This window comes from Artemia franciscana, chromosome 19, assembly GCF_032884065.1.
Source record: "Artemia franciscana chromosome 19, ASM3288406v1, whole genome shotgun sequence".
NCBI classification, from domain to species: domain Eukaryota; kingdom Metazoa; phylum Arthropoda; class Branchiopoda; order Anostraca; family Artemiidae; genus Artemia; species Artemia franciscana.
Genome location: NC_088881.1, coordinates 23,219,857 through 23,235,928, shown reverse-complemented (window position 1 = coordinate 23,235,928; position 16,072 = coordinate 23,219,857). Strand labels below are relative to the sequence as shown.

General features: G+C 34.3%; 1 protein-coding gene across 3 annotated transcripts in view; it reads left to right on the top strand.

Moving 5' to 3' along the window:
- Positions 1 to 12,664, top strand: part of LOC136039445 (diacylglycerol lipase-beta-like) — a 121,850-nt gene extending 109,186 nt beyond the window's left edge. For all 3 annotated transcript variants that reach the window (XM_065723200.1, XM_065723199.1, XM_065723201.1), the window contains exons 12-15: positions 3,462 to 3,616; positions 4,387 to 4,491; positions 8,836 to 8,966; positions 12,147 to 12,664. In XM_065723200.1, coding sequence (XP_065579272.1) covers positions 3,462 to 3,616; positions 4,387 to 4,491; positions 8,836 to 8,966; positions 12,147 to 12,315 — 560 coding nt within the window. In that variant the 3' untranslated portion in view covers positions 12,316 to 12,664. The remainder of the gene's footprint in view (positions 1 to 3,461; positions 3,617 to 4,386; positions 4,492 to 8,835; positions 8,967 to 12,146) is intronic.
- The last annotated feature ends 3,408 nt before the right edge of the window (positions 12,665 to 16,072 follow it).

Genomic DNA, 16,072 nt, shown 5'->3' with positions numbered 1-16,072 from the left:
CTTCATACTGTTATTTTAATTGGCAAAATAACTCTAGATATTGCTTAATCCTAACTGTGAGTTTTCTATGATTTTGTCCTTATCTATTTTTAGCCTATGTTTTACTTGGCTGGTTAGAAGTTTTATATTTTTTTTGTCTGTTGCGATTTTAGCATGTTTTCTCTCTTTTTCTTTATTTATTGCTTATCTGTTAAGTGTAGTTTGAAAAAAGGGATGTAGATCGTATTTATTCACTTAATATCACAGCGAAATATCTCCAGTTTGTGTATCCTTGGTATAGGGATGTCCTGGGTGCCAGCTTGGCACCCAGGACATCCCTGGGGATCACTTGGGGACAAAAAATTAACTAATAAACATCGCAATGAGATACTTGGCTTTGGGTTCAAAAGGGACATCTTTTTTTTTTTTTTTTTTTTAATCGGAGCCAAGTATGACTGATTGCTACTTTTTTGAGAACGAACTCCTGAAACATAGGGGCTGTTTAATTAGAATAAGAAACTTTTTTAGAAGTGCCTAATACTTTACCGTGAAGAGCAAGGTATTGAGGAGGGAGCAGCCCTCTTGTATACGGAATAATTTCTGTTTGTTTTTACTTTTAACGTAGAGCCTTAGAACATTTGGCTGATTTTCGAAAAAGGGGAAAACACACCTAAAAATTCAAACAATCTTAATAAAATCATACTATTAGACTCAGCTTATAATAAAACTGTTGAAGTTTCAAGATCCTACCTACAAAAATGGGGAATTTTTAATTTTTTTTTTTTTTTTGCCAGAAGAAAGATGACGGACGCGTGTTTTTTTTTTTCCAAAAAAAAAATGTAATCGAATCGAACCGATGGTCCCAGAAGATTGAAAGAGCGTTCCTTTGAGCTCAAATCAAAGTTATAATGTTCTTTTTCAGTAATCAAAAAAATAGAGGACAATTAGCTCCCCTCCCACGCCCTTTTTCCCCGGATATCTGATCAAAATTTTGATATAACCATTTGATTCAGCAGAGGGTAAAGTCCAATGAGTAAGCCTTTGAAGAAGACTTGACTCTCCGTAGCCCCTTGGGAAATGACTGAAAGTTACGCAATTTGCCCATTCTTTATATGCAGTATTTGTTATTGGGAAACATATAAAGATTTTGTTTGTGCAAGTCTAAGCGGGGGAATCTTTTCCAAAAAAGCATTTTCTGTGGAGACGAAAGTTTCCAAAGAAAATTTTACACCAGGGTGTCTTGTTAATGTAAAAAAAAAAAAAAAAAACGGTTAAAAACTAACTAAAAACTTCTTGAAAGTTTTTTCTACTGAAAGTTAGAAGGAATATTAAAACTTGAAACGAAAAGAAAATATTTCGTATTTGAGTGGGATGCCCCTTTGTCTTCCTTCACTCTTTAAGATACTTTGCGGGAAAGATTATGAGACCTATTACTACTACTAATAATAATAATAATAACTCACTGCAGCACCAATCCGCATGAGGCCAACACAGCTACGCACGCTTCTCCTCCATCCCAGTCTATTCAAACCCACCCAGGAAGTCCCTGTTTCCCTTAAATCTTTCCTTGTGACAAAAATAAAATTCATGATCTTCAGTAGCTTATTTCTAACCTCAGAGCCACCATATTTAAGAAACTAATTTATCACACTATCAGCTCCTGGAGCCTTATTATTTGCCAAATACGTTGGGTAATAAATCAATAAATTTGTTGTGAATATTTTTTTTTTTTCGCATCACTAATTGTGGCGCCATTCCTTTCTTTAACTGGGACTAGTCCCGATTGACTACTCCCTTTCAATGTATTAACATGCCAGTATAATATTTTACTATTATGCCGTCTAGCTGCATCTTCCAGATTCTCAGCAATTTTATCCATGGCCTCCACTTCACATCTCCTTAATTCATATTTTAATACTTTCTCCACTTTCTTTACATTCCTTTTGTTTCCATATGATCTATCACTCAGGTAATTCTTGTACAAACCCCTTTTACTCTCTATTAAACATAAAGCTTTTTCACTAATATTCCTAGTTGTAGTCTTAACAGTCTTCCCTAAGACACCATCAGCAACTTCACAAATTGTTTTTCTAAAATTATTCCATCCATCTTCCACATTGTCAAATTTTAAACTCTCAAGTTTAGTATTTCAACTTTTACTGGAAGGTTTCTCTCAGATTTTCATCCTGGAGTCTACCAACATCATAATTTTCCGGGAGATAGTTACCCTTCCGAAATTTCAGCTTTAAATTAACCTTAGACACTACTAGTTGGTGATCTTTACTGTTAACATCAATAACAGCTTTCCTATATACCCTAGTATCTTGTATTGATCCTGCTAGTCTTCGGTTTACAATAACATAATCAGTAAGGTTTGCTCTTTTGCCATCATGTGAATACCATGTCAACTTATGGGACATTTTATGACCAAACATCGTATCAGTTATAACTAGGTTGTTATGTACCTACAAAATTGCAAAAGTCTATAGCCATTACTGTTTTCGTTTCTTATACCAAATTTACCAAGGAGACTAGGACATCGAATATGGAACAAGGGGATATTGAAGACGTGGTCAATAGACCTACATGTACAGGTTAAAGAGACTCGGAGCGAAGAGACGGATGAGTTAGGATGTTTGGTAAATATGGGAGCGCACGGGTCACCATTTGGGAAAAGAAGGAAGCATATGAGTCAGGTCAGGCTGAAAAATGACCCTTACTTCTTATATCGGGGTGGGGGTATCAGGATGTGTGAGGTATAGGTAGGAGGCATTTGCATTTTGTAATGAAGTGCAAAGAAGTGGTAGTTTTAATGAAAAAATTTCTGGGGTAGTGTTTTATTGATGTAGACAATTGGATAATGATAATATTGAAAAAATCAATTTGGGGTAATTCGAAAGTTGTGAAAAGTCCTGAGACAAGTGTTCAACCACAAAATTTCTTTTTCAGTAGGTCAATGTTCGATTGAACTTGCGTATTTTTCTATTATATATCAAGTGATGCCACTTGTTGGTTAGTATCTTGTTTGTTTTTGTAATAGTCCTTGCAAAAATAAATCATAAAAATGCTATTATTATGATTTCCCTGTTCAGCTGATTTTTAATTTTGTCATTTCTATTTTGTCTGCTGATGTGATCACTCTTTTGTATCTGGTATACCCTATATGAGACGCCAACTGATGCAAAAAGTTTTTAAACATCTGTGTGACCCTACGGCTACGATTTTAGTGGATTCAATCGTTTTTTGTTTTTTTTTTTGTAATTCCAAAATTGAGATTCAAATTGAAAATTGTGTACTACAGTTTTTATCTTTGGCCATGATCTTGGCATATTAACAAAAGCTACTGCACTTACCTATGTAACCTGATTCACAGTTGTCGAATATCCAACAGTAAACTGGTTTAAAACAAAGGCTCCTAAACAAAAATCCTTAAATGATAGCATAAAGTTATATAGCTTTTTCTTTGAGTTCAATTTTCATAGGTGGCCTATTAAATGAAGAAGCAGCTACACATTCTGAGTCATTCTGTATGTCTTTGGCAATCGGTGATGATATTGTTCCAAGATTGAGTGTTTCTACTTTTCGACTTTTAAAAAGCCAAATTTTATATGAACTTCAATCGTGTCAGGACCCAAAGGTAAGATTTTTTTATAGCATTTAGCAGGTGAGGCTTGAAACACTAAAAGACCTTTGATGTATACGTTGGGTAATAAATAAATAAATTTGTTGCGAATAAATGTTTTCTTAGCAACTTAGGATAAAGGGAAGACTTTTTCATGAGAGGTTTCAAGGCCCAGACATCTGCATTTTTGCCCATATTAACGTTTTTATTCGCAGAACTTTCTTGTGAGAAGATGCTTCGATTTGTCTTTTAGAGGGATATATGCCTCTGTCCCCTGTTTGTAGCTATTAACGTACTATGTCATTGAAAGACAATTTTCTCTAAATTTAAGACGTTTAAAACACCTGCTTAGTGGCTATGCAATAGGCTGCTTCTTGTGCACCAAGAGGGAGAGAGGTACAGGTGTATGAATGATGCCCATTATATTTTGACTCTGTTAATTTTGCCAGCCATTTTTAGGTGTTACGTACAATTTTTCTTCTTTTTTTGCAACTCTGATAACTCGTTTATTTCCTGTTTCTATGTACTATCATAAAAAACACTTTGACTCTTTGTCTTCTCTTCTGCACTTTTTTGGTGGATTTGACCCATCTCCCTTCATGGCATTGATGCCATTTTGGGTACTCTAATAAGCTAATTTTCTCTGTTCAATGGCTCCATCAAGGTTTCCTTCTATTTTTGTCTTATCTTAGTTGCTTTATAATGGTAGTGTTATTGATAGTGGCTGAAATACCTGCGTATGTAAACGTGTTGCGAGAAAAGTTATTTAATGCCGAATTTTCTAGTTTAAAGTGTTAACGAGAAGTTGTTTCTCGCGAAGTAGACATGGGCGTACTGAAGAACCCGATGGACGACCTTTGCTTTCTGAAAGTAGACAAAATCTAAATCAGGTGAGTGAATTTTGTGATCGTCCTGGGGATTAACTTTTTAGATAGTGTTGCTATAAGCAGTTCTCCAATAGTAACTAGAGGGTGAGTGTAAAAAAAAATGTGCTTTTGCTGGATTCTTTTTTCTTAACGTAGTGCGAACGTGATAAAAATGAACTTGGAACCAGAAGATAATTTTAAAAATAGCTTCGAGCTCAAGGCAATTCGTTTTTTTTTTGTATTTCAAATTGTGAGGGATATAAGAGTGTAAATCAAGTTTAAAATACAAGACAACCAATCAAAAGAAGCTTATAGACTAAAGGTGAAGGTTGTGTAGAATGAATATTTATGCAAAGTTTGTTTAGTTTCCGCCCAGTAAAACTTATTTATGGTATAGCATTTCGCTGTGCCAAGAAAAAATGAAGGTTCTTAAAATCAGGATATTACAGTAAGATCGAGGCAGGGGGAAGGGGCTTCTTAATACCTACTGATTTGCAAAAGTAGATTGCTAACAGACCATTTCACTATCCTGCTGGTTCTAATTTGACACTTCTCACACACTTCTAATCTCCACTATATAGTGCAGATGCTCATCGACAGTGCGCAAGCGCAAGGGTCCAAAACAGACGTACCTTCGTGCTCCATTGTCGACCTTTGTGATACTTATGGACCACGATCGCCACCCTGAGAATCTTATTTGAGTGCCATCCTGCCCAAATCTATTACCAGCACTAACTTGGTAGTTATGACTTTGGTATTAATAGTCTAGAACAAAAAAAGTCTAGTAATTTGTTGTCTTTTTAAGTGAAAAATAAGAATTTTTTTTTGCGTATTTAGGAAAACATCTCATGTCTGGACAGCAGTCAGGAAATATTTCTTTTGTCAAATTGTTTTAATGAAGGTTTTTTTTTTTGCCCCGGCTGGTACAAGCTCAGCCTCTTGACTAGATTTGTTTGTCATGCTGTATGATTGATTTAAGTTAAGGATTTGTAACAATGCGAAGTTAGTACGACAGAATAAGTACATTCAGTGCTAAATAATCTCTAAAATAAAGTGCACACCTTCTTGTTTCCATGTTTGTCAATCGCAAGAGCTGCAAAGATTGCTATTTTAATTTTACACCAATAAAACATGCAAAATTTCCAATGTTATCTTGATCTATGATTATATTTATATAACAAAATGTGTTACGTCACTCATTGCTTGATCATGTGTCCCAAGTCTTTGTAGTTCGATCAGGCCTTCTTAAACTATGGATCGTGACTCCAGATGGGGTCGCGGAGCAAAATTTTGGGGCCGAGAGATATTTTAATGTTAAATATTTAAATACCCGATTTTGTAACATCTAGATGCGTATTTGTGTAGAGTCACATTCACAAACCTCTACATAAACAAATGTTGGAATACGTGCACACACGGGCAGTACGTAGTGTTAACTAGTGTAGTATTGACGCTCTCATCAATCTTGGCCTTTTATATTAAATATTAATTTCAAGAATGTAGATTGGATTCAAAACTATTTTGGATTGGCGTAGGTGACATTGATCATCTGCCACTTAAAGCTCCAAAGGAATTTTCTGAGTTTTTCCAGTAGTGGATCCAGGGTGTGGGGTGCCCCCCCCCCTCCTTGGAGTGGACAGAAGTGCGGTCTTCAGATTTCTTTGTCTTGATTGCGCGATCAACGCATGTTTGAAAAGGATTGTTGATACTTGATCTGCCTACCCTAAGTCTTTAGGGAATTCTCCTGTGGTTGGTGTCACCCGAGCTTACAAGGCATTATGTAGCTTGTCATCCCGTAAATCGTTGAATCTTCAAAAAGTGTGTATGTCAAAACCTGTTTCCTTTTCAGTAGCTAAGCAATTTTTTGAAATGACAGCAATAAAAGATTTTTGGATAATTTTACCCAGTTATGATGTCGAAGCGAAGACAGCATTCAACTATATACAACTGTTTTGGTTCGAAATTTAGGCAACTGGATGATATACATTTACCAGTAGATTTTGATGATGAGAATTTGAGTGGTGACAGTGATTCCAACGCTGATAAAATGGAAAAACTATGGGTGATTCGTTAGCAAAAGGGGCTGTTCCCTCCTCAACGCCCCGCTCTTTACGCTAAAGTTTGACTCTTTCTCTCAACTCTACTTTTTATTAAATAAAAAAAACTAGTTTTTTTATCTGAAAGTAAGGAGCGACATTAAAACTTAAAACGAACAGAAATTACTCCGTATATGAAATGGGTTGTCCTCTTCGCAATCCCTCGCTCTCTACGCTAAAGTTTTTAATTGTTTTAAAAAGTAGAATTGTGGCAAACAGTCATAAACTTTAGCGTAAAGAGCAAGGGATTGCGAAGGGGACACCCCATTTCATATACGGAGTAATTTTTGTTCGTTTTAAAGTTTTAATGTCGCTCCTTACTTTCAGTTAAAAAAACTAGTTTGTTTTAATCTAATTTCTGAACGTTTTTGAATTAATGCTGATTTTGTTTAATGTCTGATGTTTGATTTTGGCTCCCCACACATAAATTATTAAAATGAAATTTGCATATTAATTCTTTTTTTTTGGCTAAATGGCTTTCTCTTAGTTTTGATCAGACGATTTTGAGAAATAAGAGGTGGGGAAGGAGACCTAATTGCGCTCCAATTTTTCGGCTACTTAAAAAGATAACTAGAACTTTTAATTTTTAACGAATGTTTTTATTTGTACAAATTATACGTAACTTAAGAATTAACTTACGTAACAAACTTTTATATTCTTATATTTTTATGATGTATGTGAGGGGGTTTGTCCCCTCGTTAATACCTCGCTCTTTACACAAAATCTTAAGTTTTGTCCCAGCTCTTTAAGAATAACCCCTGAATCAGAAAGACCGTAGAATAAATAGTTTAAATTACTAAAAATACTTTAGCATAAAGAACGAGGTATTTATCTTCTCCTAAATACCTCGCTCTTTATGCTAAAGTATTTTTAGAACCCCTCATATGCGTAATAATCTCTGTTCGTTTTAAGTTTTAATGCTACTCCTTACTTTCAATTAAAAAAACTTTTTCATGTTTATTTTTTCATTGTTTTTTTTTTTACAGTAATGCTAGAAAATCCTGCGCCCTTTTAATTGAATTTCTCTTCCCCCATGACATATTCCTCCAAGGAAAGATCCTCTCACATAGCCCCCTCCCCTCAACCCCACCCCCAAACCAAAAAAAAACCCCTGAAAACGTCTGTACGCTTCCCAATAACCATTACTGTATGTAAAGACTGGTCAAAGTTGGTAACTTGCAGCCTCTCCCCCAGGGAATGTGGGGGGTAAGTCATCCCCAAAGACATAGTTATTATGGTTTTCAACTATGCGGAACAAAATGGCTATCTCAAAATTTTGATCCGTTGACTTTGGGAAAAAATGACCGTGGGAGAGGGCCTAGGTGCCCTCAAATTTTTTTGGTCGCTTAAAAAGGGCACTAGAACTTTTCATTTCCGTTAGAATGAGCCCTCTTGCGACATTCTAGGACCACTTGGTCGATACGATGACCCCTGGGGAAAAACACAAACAAACAAACAAATAAACACGCACCCGTGATCTGTCTTGTGGCAAAAAATACGAAATTCCACATTTTTGTAGAATGGAGCTTGAAATTTTTGCTTTAAGGTTCTCTGATTTGCTGAATGCGATGGTGTGATTTTCGTTAAGATTCTATTACTTTTTGGGGGTGTTTCCCCCTATTTTCTAAAATAAGGCAAATTTTCTCAGGCTCGTAACTTTTGGTGACAAAGACTAAATTTGATTAAACTTATATATTTAAAATCAGCATGAAAATCCGATTCTTTTGATGTATGATTTAGCATCAAAATTCGGTTTTTTAGAGTCTCATTTAATATTGAGCCGGGTCGCTCCTTACTACAGTCGTTTACTGTTTTAAAAAGAAGAATTGAGAGAAAGAGTCAAACTTTAGCGTAAAGAGCGGGGCGTTGATGAGGAAGCAGCCCCTTTCATATACGAAGTAATTTCTGTTCGTTTTAAGTTTTAAAGTCGCTCCTTACTTTCATTCAAAAAAACTTGTTTTTTTTATTTAATTTGTTATTAGGGTGGCTATAGCCCAATTACTTTCTTAGTTTCAAATCTTACCATCTATTTATTATTAGGGTGGCTATAGCCCAACTACCTTCTTACTTTCAAATCTTACCATCTATTTGTTATTAGGGTGGCTATAGCCCAACTACCTTCTTACTTTCAAATCTTACCATCTATTTGTTATTAGGGTGGCTATAGCCCAACTACCTTCTTACTTTCAAATCTTACCATCTATTTGTTATTAGGGTGGCTATAGCCCAACTACCTTTTTACTTTCAAATCTTACCATGTATTTGTTATTAGGGTGGCTACAGTTCAGTAGCAGAAAGGTATGGTGCTTCTCATGTATTTGAGAATGGTCATGAGACTGCTCAAGAGGTTAAACTATATTTACCTGGAAGAATACTTCAAGTCGATAAAATTACAAGTAGCAAGTAAGTTTTTTTATATTTCAGAAACATATTGTCTTCTTTGATTATCTTTTTACTGATTCGTTATTATTCTATATTTATAGATGGACATTGAAAATCAAACGAAAACAAATGAATAAATAAAACTTTCCTTCCCAAAGCCAAAGCTTGTTAGGGAGTGTGTTTCAGAAATCCACAAAACAATAATAAAAACATGATGTAATCTAATGTATATAATACAGTATTATATAAATAATGCTTAATAAAACATTAAGCAACTAAACACATCTGAACATTCTGAATCTCACACTAATCAAAATATACATTCGTCAAGTCCCCTAGCCCCTTCCTGAATTCGACCTTGTCTACGTGTAATATTTCTCCAGTGTAATAACAACTATTTAGAAATGTAGTAAAAGCTTTTCTTCACTCACTCTTGGTAACTATTGAACCAAAAATCTGCTATTTTTGGCTTACTGTCATATAACCATGAACTGGACTCATTCTGCAGCAGCATATGACTACAGGTATTTTTCATTTAAACTCTCTTCCGTGAATTTCGTAGCTTTTTCTTCTTCCTCTTTTTGAGAAGTGTGCATTTTTGTTGTAGACTTCTTTTTTTGTGCAATGAGAGACGCATCGTGCTCTACCTCTTTGTCTGCCTTGTAATAAGTCGACATGTACAAGTTGTACTATGTTAATTTCAATAAAACTTATTTTCATTTTGCTTTTCCATGCCTTTAATGCTATGTTATGTAGCCTGTCATACCATTTTATCTCCTCGGGTTCAGTGTAGTGTGTTTAAAATGTTTGGGTTGGTTTTTAGATACCTGCGTAAACGACTTTCTGACTGGAAAATCATTGTCAAATAAAATCCTTACATGTTTATATCAGAATTAGTAAAATGACTGCAAGTTTTTGGTAAATACTTATAGTAAATACAGAATTGTATTCTGTATTTACTTTTGGTAAATACAGAATTAATAAATACTTCTGCTAAAAACTCATTGCATTCTTCTACAGTCACCATTTTGTTTTCAAATTTCATTTTATTTCAACTTTACTTTCCCTCGTAAAGCCCCCACTTTCTTTGAATATTTCCTTATAATCTCTTCCTAATTATGGCGTTCTGTTTTGTGTTTAAAAAACTTAATAATTTCTGCATAAATTGAATTTCTGCAGAATAACGTCATTTCTTACTTATTTGTTTAATTAATATAATGAATTGTATGAATATTTATTTCTTTTTGTGTGTGTTTAAATGAACAGATTAAAACTAAAAGAATTTCGTCAGTAATCATAGGGGAGAAAGATTACAATTTTTTGCTTAACTTTTTGCATATTCACACTTTTATAATTGGTACAGCGTATAACCAAACTGCGTATACTGCGTTTGGTTATAACCAAAGAAAATATTTATATTGAAATATCTCGTATAACCGAATTATTGTTACTCTATTAAGAAGAGTATCCCTAAGTTGTATGTTGGTTTGTGGGCTATCAATGAATGTATTCTTGTCGAAAAGCTTCTCAAAATTGGATTTAAAGCCAAATTAGTTTGTTTTGCAACTTGAGATGGCTTAAAGACGCATTGATGCCTTTTCTGTGCTACTTATTTTAATACCAACTGTTAGAGACACAAGTGCCGCGTTTTATTTGGTCTTGTTTCAGTCTAGTTTCAGTCCTGTTTCCTTAATAGCGTTTTTTTACGTATTTAGTAAGCTCAAAGCCGTTTTATTTGCGAAATCCCGTAAGGGACCGTACCGTTTTCCGTAACTAGATCCCGAAAATCGAAACTTCTTCGTCCAGGCAGTTTCACCCCTTGTTTCATAAAAATGGCGTCAGAAAATATTTACCTGATTTTGATGTGTATGAAGATTTCTTTTATTTTGTTGACCAACCAGGTAGTATTTTTCCAGATATGTGTACGGCACTGTTTTTCTGTGCCTACTGTAAGGTATGCCCTTGGCTCTAGCAAATTACAGTACTTGGTGTCTTTTTAAATCCTAAAAAAAGTCAGACTTCACTTTCAACATTCCCAGATGGGTAAATGTATGACAGTTCATATTATTGACTTGCCAATAAAGTGAATATACCACCCAATGCCTTTTTTTATGCTCTTTACGAATATAATAGTTGCTTCTATCGCAAATTCAAGCTTAAGCACTTTTTGACCTAATCTAACCTAAAAAAGCTAGTAACACTCAAGAAGCATTCGCCGATTTTCAAAACTTTTGTCAGTAAGCTGCCTAGCTCTTTTCCAGCGTTTTATTTGTCAAAGGCAGTACCGAAACGAAACAAAACGAAGGTTCAAATAAAACGGAATTATGTGAAACAAAACTGGAAACGATAGCCCAAAATGAAACCATCTTCTCTAAAAAAAAATATGGATAAGGTATGGCTGCAAAAATAACAATCCATTTCTCATTACCAAACATGTTCCTTGGAAAATAACCAAAACAGAATCTGGGCATGGACAGCGTATGATAACTGAAATGCTGAGTAGTTCTTCTATAAAATGGTTATTTCTGTATAAATCACTTTTCTGAACATTCTATTAGGATCTGTTTTTTTCTAATACCTGAATTCCAAAACTATAATTCTTTTAATATTTGCTTTCATATATTATTTAGCCTTTTTTGGTTTTCTTAATAACACTGATGTCTTTTTTAATCGGAACCGTTCTTGGAATTAGCAAATATGGCAGTTGTTCCTGGCAGGTTTACAAAAGAAACCATTCCTTTCCTTCTGCTCAGATGAGTCTCGTTGCTAAATTACAGAAATTGAGGTTGAAGAATATTACCAAATCTGGTTGTCTCCTGGTATACGATTTAGTTTGCATAATTAATAGTGTTTGAAGGGATGTATTTTTTCTGTATGCTAAACTGGTGCTTTTTTTCTGTGTGATAGTTGGGAATGCGTAGAGTTATGTCTGGTGTTTGATAATTTACATGTTCATAGTGAAAAAAAAAATGCTAATTCCATATCCGGCTTTTAATTATAAGTTCTAAAATATAAATGGAATTTAAAAATATCTCATAAAAGATGATTATCCAGTTTTTTTTGTTTTTTTCTGGTGAGGTCAAAAGCAATGCGTCTCCTAAATCGCATGCGTTCTCTATTAGCTCTTGTAATATTTGCAAATTTTCCTGTTTTCGATGGCAGGAAAGCCAAAATAACACAATGATTTCCCACTTTTTTCAGTTCCAATGAATCTCGGTACAGAGTTCGATGGGCTAACCGTGAAGAATATGACCAAATCCTTTTATCTCCTGGTATACTTAGAGATCATCTGCCTCATGTTGTTGCTAAAATTCTTCAGGCTGAGTCCAATTCGAGTGATCTAGTGCTTTCAGAAGTAGTTTCAGTATGAAAATGAGTCATTCCTATTTCGAAAGAGTTTATTCTTTAATGAATTATTTATTTATTGGTTTATGTAGCAGTGCAAATTTTATCGGAGGGTAAACTTTCTTCCAACGAAGAATGGATTGTTTATGCCCCGCCCGAATGGGTGCTCCTCATATTTTGGTATTATCGGAGTGATGGAAATAAGCCATTTTTTCCGTCGTTATTTTTTAAGTTCAGTCTAACATAAGCCCTTAAATTTACCGTTTACAGCTGATTAATGTGGTTTCATTTCGGTATGTATTACGTAAAATTATACAAAGTTGCCTTTCAGGTAGCGGCATTCAAAACAATCGATACATTACGCAGTTGTAGAGGACCGATGTTCTTTTTTTTTTTTTTTTTTTTTTTTTTTTTTTTTTTTTTAATATCTTCCTGTCTCACCTAAAAGTTTTAACGGACATGTCCAGGAATGCATAGAAATTGAAATAAAAATATATTTACGGCCTTTATAGGAAAAGGAGAGACACAGTTACCTCAAGAGCAAATGTGCAAGACTTTAAGGAGTTAGTGGAATCTCTAGATAATAATTTTAGTTTGTCAACCTATACTGCGGGATGTAAATTTTGCAAACAGTGAGGGTTTCAAAGATATGTCATTTAAGACCTTTGGCATAACAGCGAGTTCTATCGAGAGCCAGTACTCGATTTTTCTCACTACTGGGCTTCGATGCGATTTTGTGTTTGGTGACATCGGTGTATCAGCGATAGAACGAATTAGCTATAGAATAGGCTTTATTAACAGACGATGTAAATCAAATTGAATTCAAACTCCTAACGGAAAGCGTAGCTCGCAGAATTGGGTAAAATAAACGTAAAGAATTGTCAAAAGAAAGAAGTTTTCGAAAAGAGAGAGACAGAGAGAGATGCCGATCAAAAAACAAGGGGAAACAATCGCTATAGAGTAACATGAAATAAATGCAGTATAATGTTGTTTTTTTTGTTGTTGTTTTTTTTTTGTAAAATACTCATCAAAATACTCCGATTTCCTGTTATCTTAGAGCGATAGATTTTTGTTCATGAACAGACATGTTTTTGTACATTATTTCATCTTCTCTGATATGAAGAGATATTTGGTTATTAACAGGCTTTATAAAAAAAAGATCTGACTTACGGGATTTATCACTCGATTCCAACTTATCTGATACCAAAGACTGTTTTGTGATGACTAAAACTAAATTTAAAAAACTAAATAAACATTGAAAGCCAAAATCTGTTGATTTTGTAAGAGTCGAATTAATCTTCACCTATTTGTTGCCCAGTAAATATTTAACTTCCCACTGGCTAAAATAATTTTCGTTCTAACAAATGAACAAAGACCTAAAGGCCTTTTTGAGAGCACTCTAGATAATTCTAATACTCTTTTAATTTGACTGCAACAATATAGAAAGTGATGCAGGAAGGGTCGAACCTGCATAAGCCTTTATTCGATAGAATCGTTTTATAAAATTATATGAAAATCAAATATCTTTAGATTCGTTGATAAATAGTCAATTTTGTGATGTTTTGCAAAATATTTCTTATAACTATTTTAAATCCTTTAAAAACATTCGACTGTTTAATTCGACTTTTTAACATCTAATTCGACTGATTACATTCTTGGTTGAGGGTAAATAGGCATAAGATTAATCTTGGTAAATCAAAATCTTGCCATTTTCCCCCATCTCCTGTTTTTTATACATTGAACACCCAAATCTGTTGATTTTGTAACAGTCGAATTGATTCAGAGGATACAGTTTAAAAATAATTGGTGTTGGTGCAGGGGTGTGAGGGGTGATACAGGGTCGAACCTGCATAAGCCTTTATTCGATAGAATCGTTTTATAAAATTAAATAAAAATCAAATATCTTTAGATTCGTTTGTAAATAAATATCTTTAGATTGGTTTGTAGATTCGTTTATGATTTTTTGCAAAATATATCATAATACCTAGCTTGAATCCTTTTGCATTATTTAAATTTGGGGACAGGGGATACGCTGTAAATCTAAGTAAAAATGAGAAATTTAATATAAAATAACAATTGTCTTTGGATTATATGTGTGGAATTAAGATATTTCAGTTCTTGTTTTAGTTTAGATTTCTCGTATATAAATGGCTCCTTAAAATAAAAGAAGATCAGGTTCTCAATATAAAACAAAGACTTGTATTAGCGTGGGAATTCTGGTTTTTACCCCGTTTTACTCATTTTTTGTCCGTGTTAGGTCAGTTCTACAGAAATATATTCATATTGTTTGTCGTAGATTAGGATATTCACGTATTGTTCCTTCTTGTTTGTTAATAGACTTAGAAAGCTGTGGTCGCAGGTGTGCCCAGAACTGACCAGTGAAAGGGGTGAGGGATTATCACTTTAAGTAAAAGCTTATTTTCGAAAATACATGTTGACTTCCAAAAAAATATGTTTGATAAATATGTAATAGCGTAAAGTGCACGTAATGTGTAGAGGAGGGATGGTGTCAAGTGGAGGGGGGATCATCCTATATCCTCCTACATTTTGAGAAAGATTGGAGAAACAACAATCCCCCCCCATCACGTATTGAAAAATATGCTTCGCACCTCTCCTAAATTCTCGTGGATTGACGCCAGTGCAGAGAAGAATAAAACCTATGCGTAAAAATATGCTTTTTCAGCACCTGGAAGTGTCCCAAAACGTTTAAAGCATAACGCGGATAAAACGGCTAAAATCCATGCCAGATAGGAAAGAATGAAGGAAATCGTATATATAGGCTAGGCTTTTTGGGTGTTGTAAAATAATGCTGAATAAAAACACTAATTTCTATCAAGTATATTACAAATTATTCAATTATTTCTCATGCAAACAAGAGCAGAATTTTTATGGATATTTTCTACGGGATATTTAGATTGATTCAGAGGATGTTCTGTCTGAACTTTTACCTCTCTGATCAGGGAAGAAGGAAGTTTTATTATATACAGAAACACTTGACATTAAGCATTTATTTCCCTTACGAGGTGTTTACAGCATCTAATTCATAGATCGATAATTCTAAATGAAGTCTATTAATAAAAATATGTCTACGATCTAAATAGATAGAGTAAAGAGATGATCTACTTAGATGTTTTTGAGAGTCGCCAACTTTCACCCACCTGGTCTGCATATCCGAATGCCATTTTTAATGCACAATTTTGCCAAGCGTGTTCACTCGCCTTGCCGCTTGACACATTCTCCCAGCCATGTGGTACGATTTTTGCCACTCTTGTTAGGCTTGGCACGTGTCATCCAGTGTATGTGATTTCTGAGAATCTGCAATCCCTCTAATAGTTTTACACTGGTCATCCATAGCCCACTTTACAGTAAACACTCCATTTTTAAGAACTAAAATTTCTAACTAAATTGTAAATAACACAGGTGAAATATTGCAAATCAACAAAAATTCGTGATAATAAAAAAAATAAAAGAGAGTAAAATGGTCTCAAATACGGATCTGGTAAAGCGGGTGCTAAGTGGATTAAAAAAAATAAGAGGGGTAAAGGGATCAATTAATAAAAAGTTCCAATAGTAGGGAAGGTCAAATATTTTTATATAATCTGTGTGGTTGCCAAAGGGGTGATGAATGAATATGGAGAAACTACTCAAAGAGACGTGGGTTTAACAAGGATTTGGAGTTTGAATGAAATCTCTTTTGTTCAGTAATTGGCAAACTTGGACACGTTTTGTTCAGTAATTGGCATGGTTTGAAAATTTTTCAGCCTGTCAGTGTTCAAAAATTG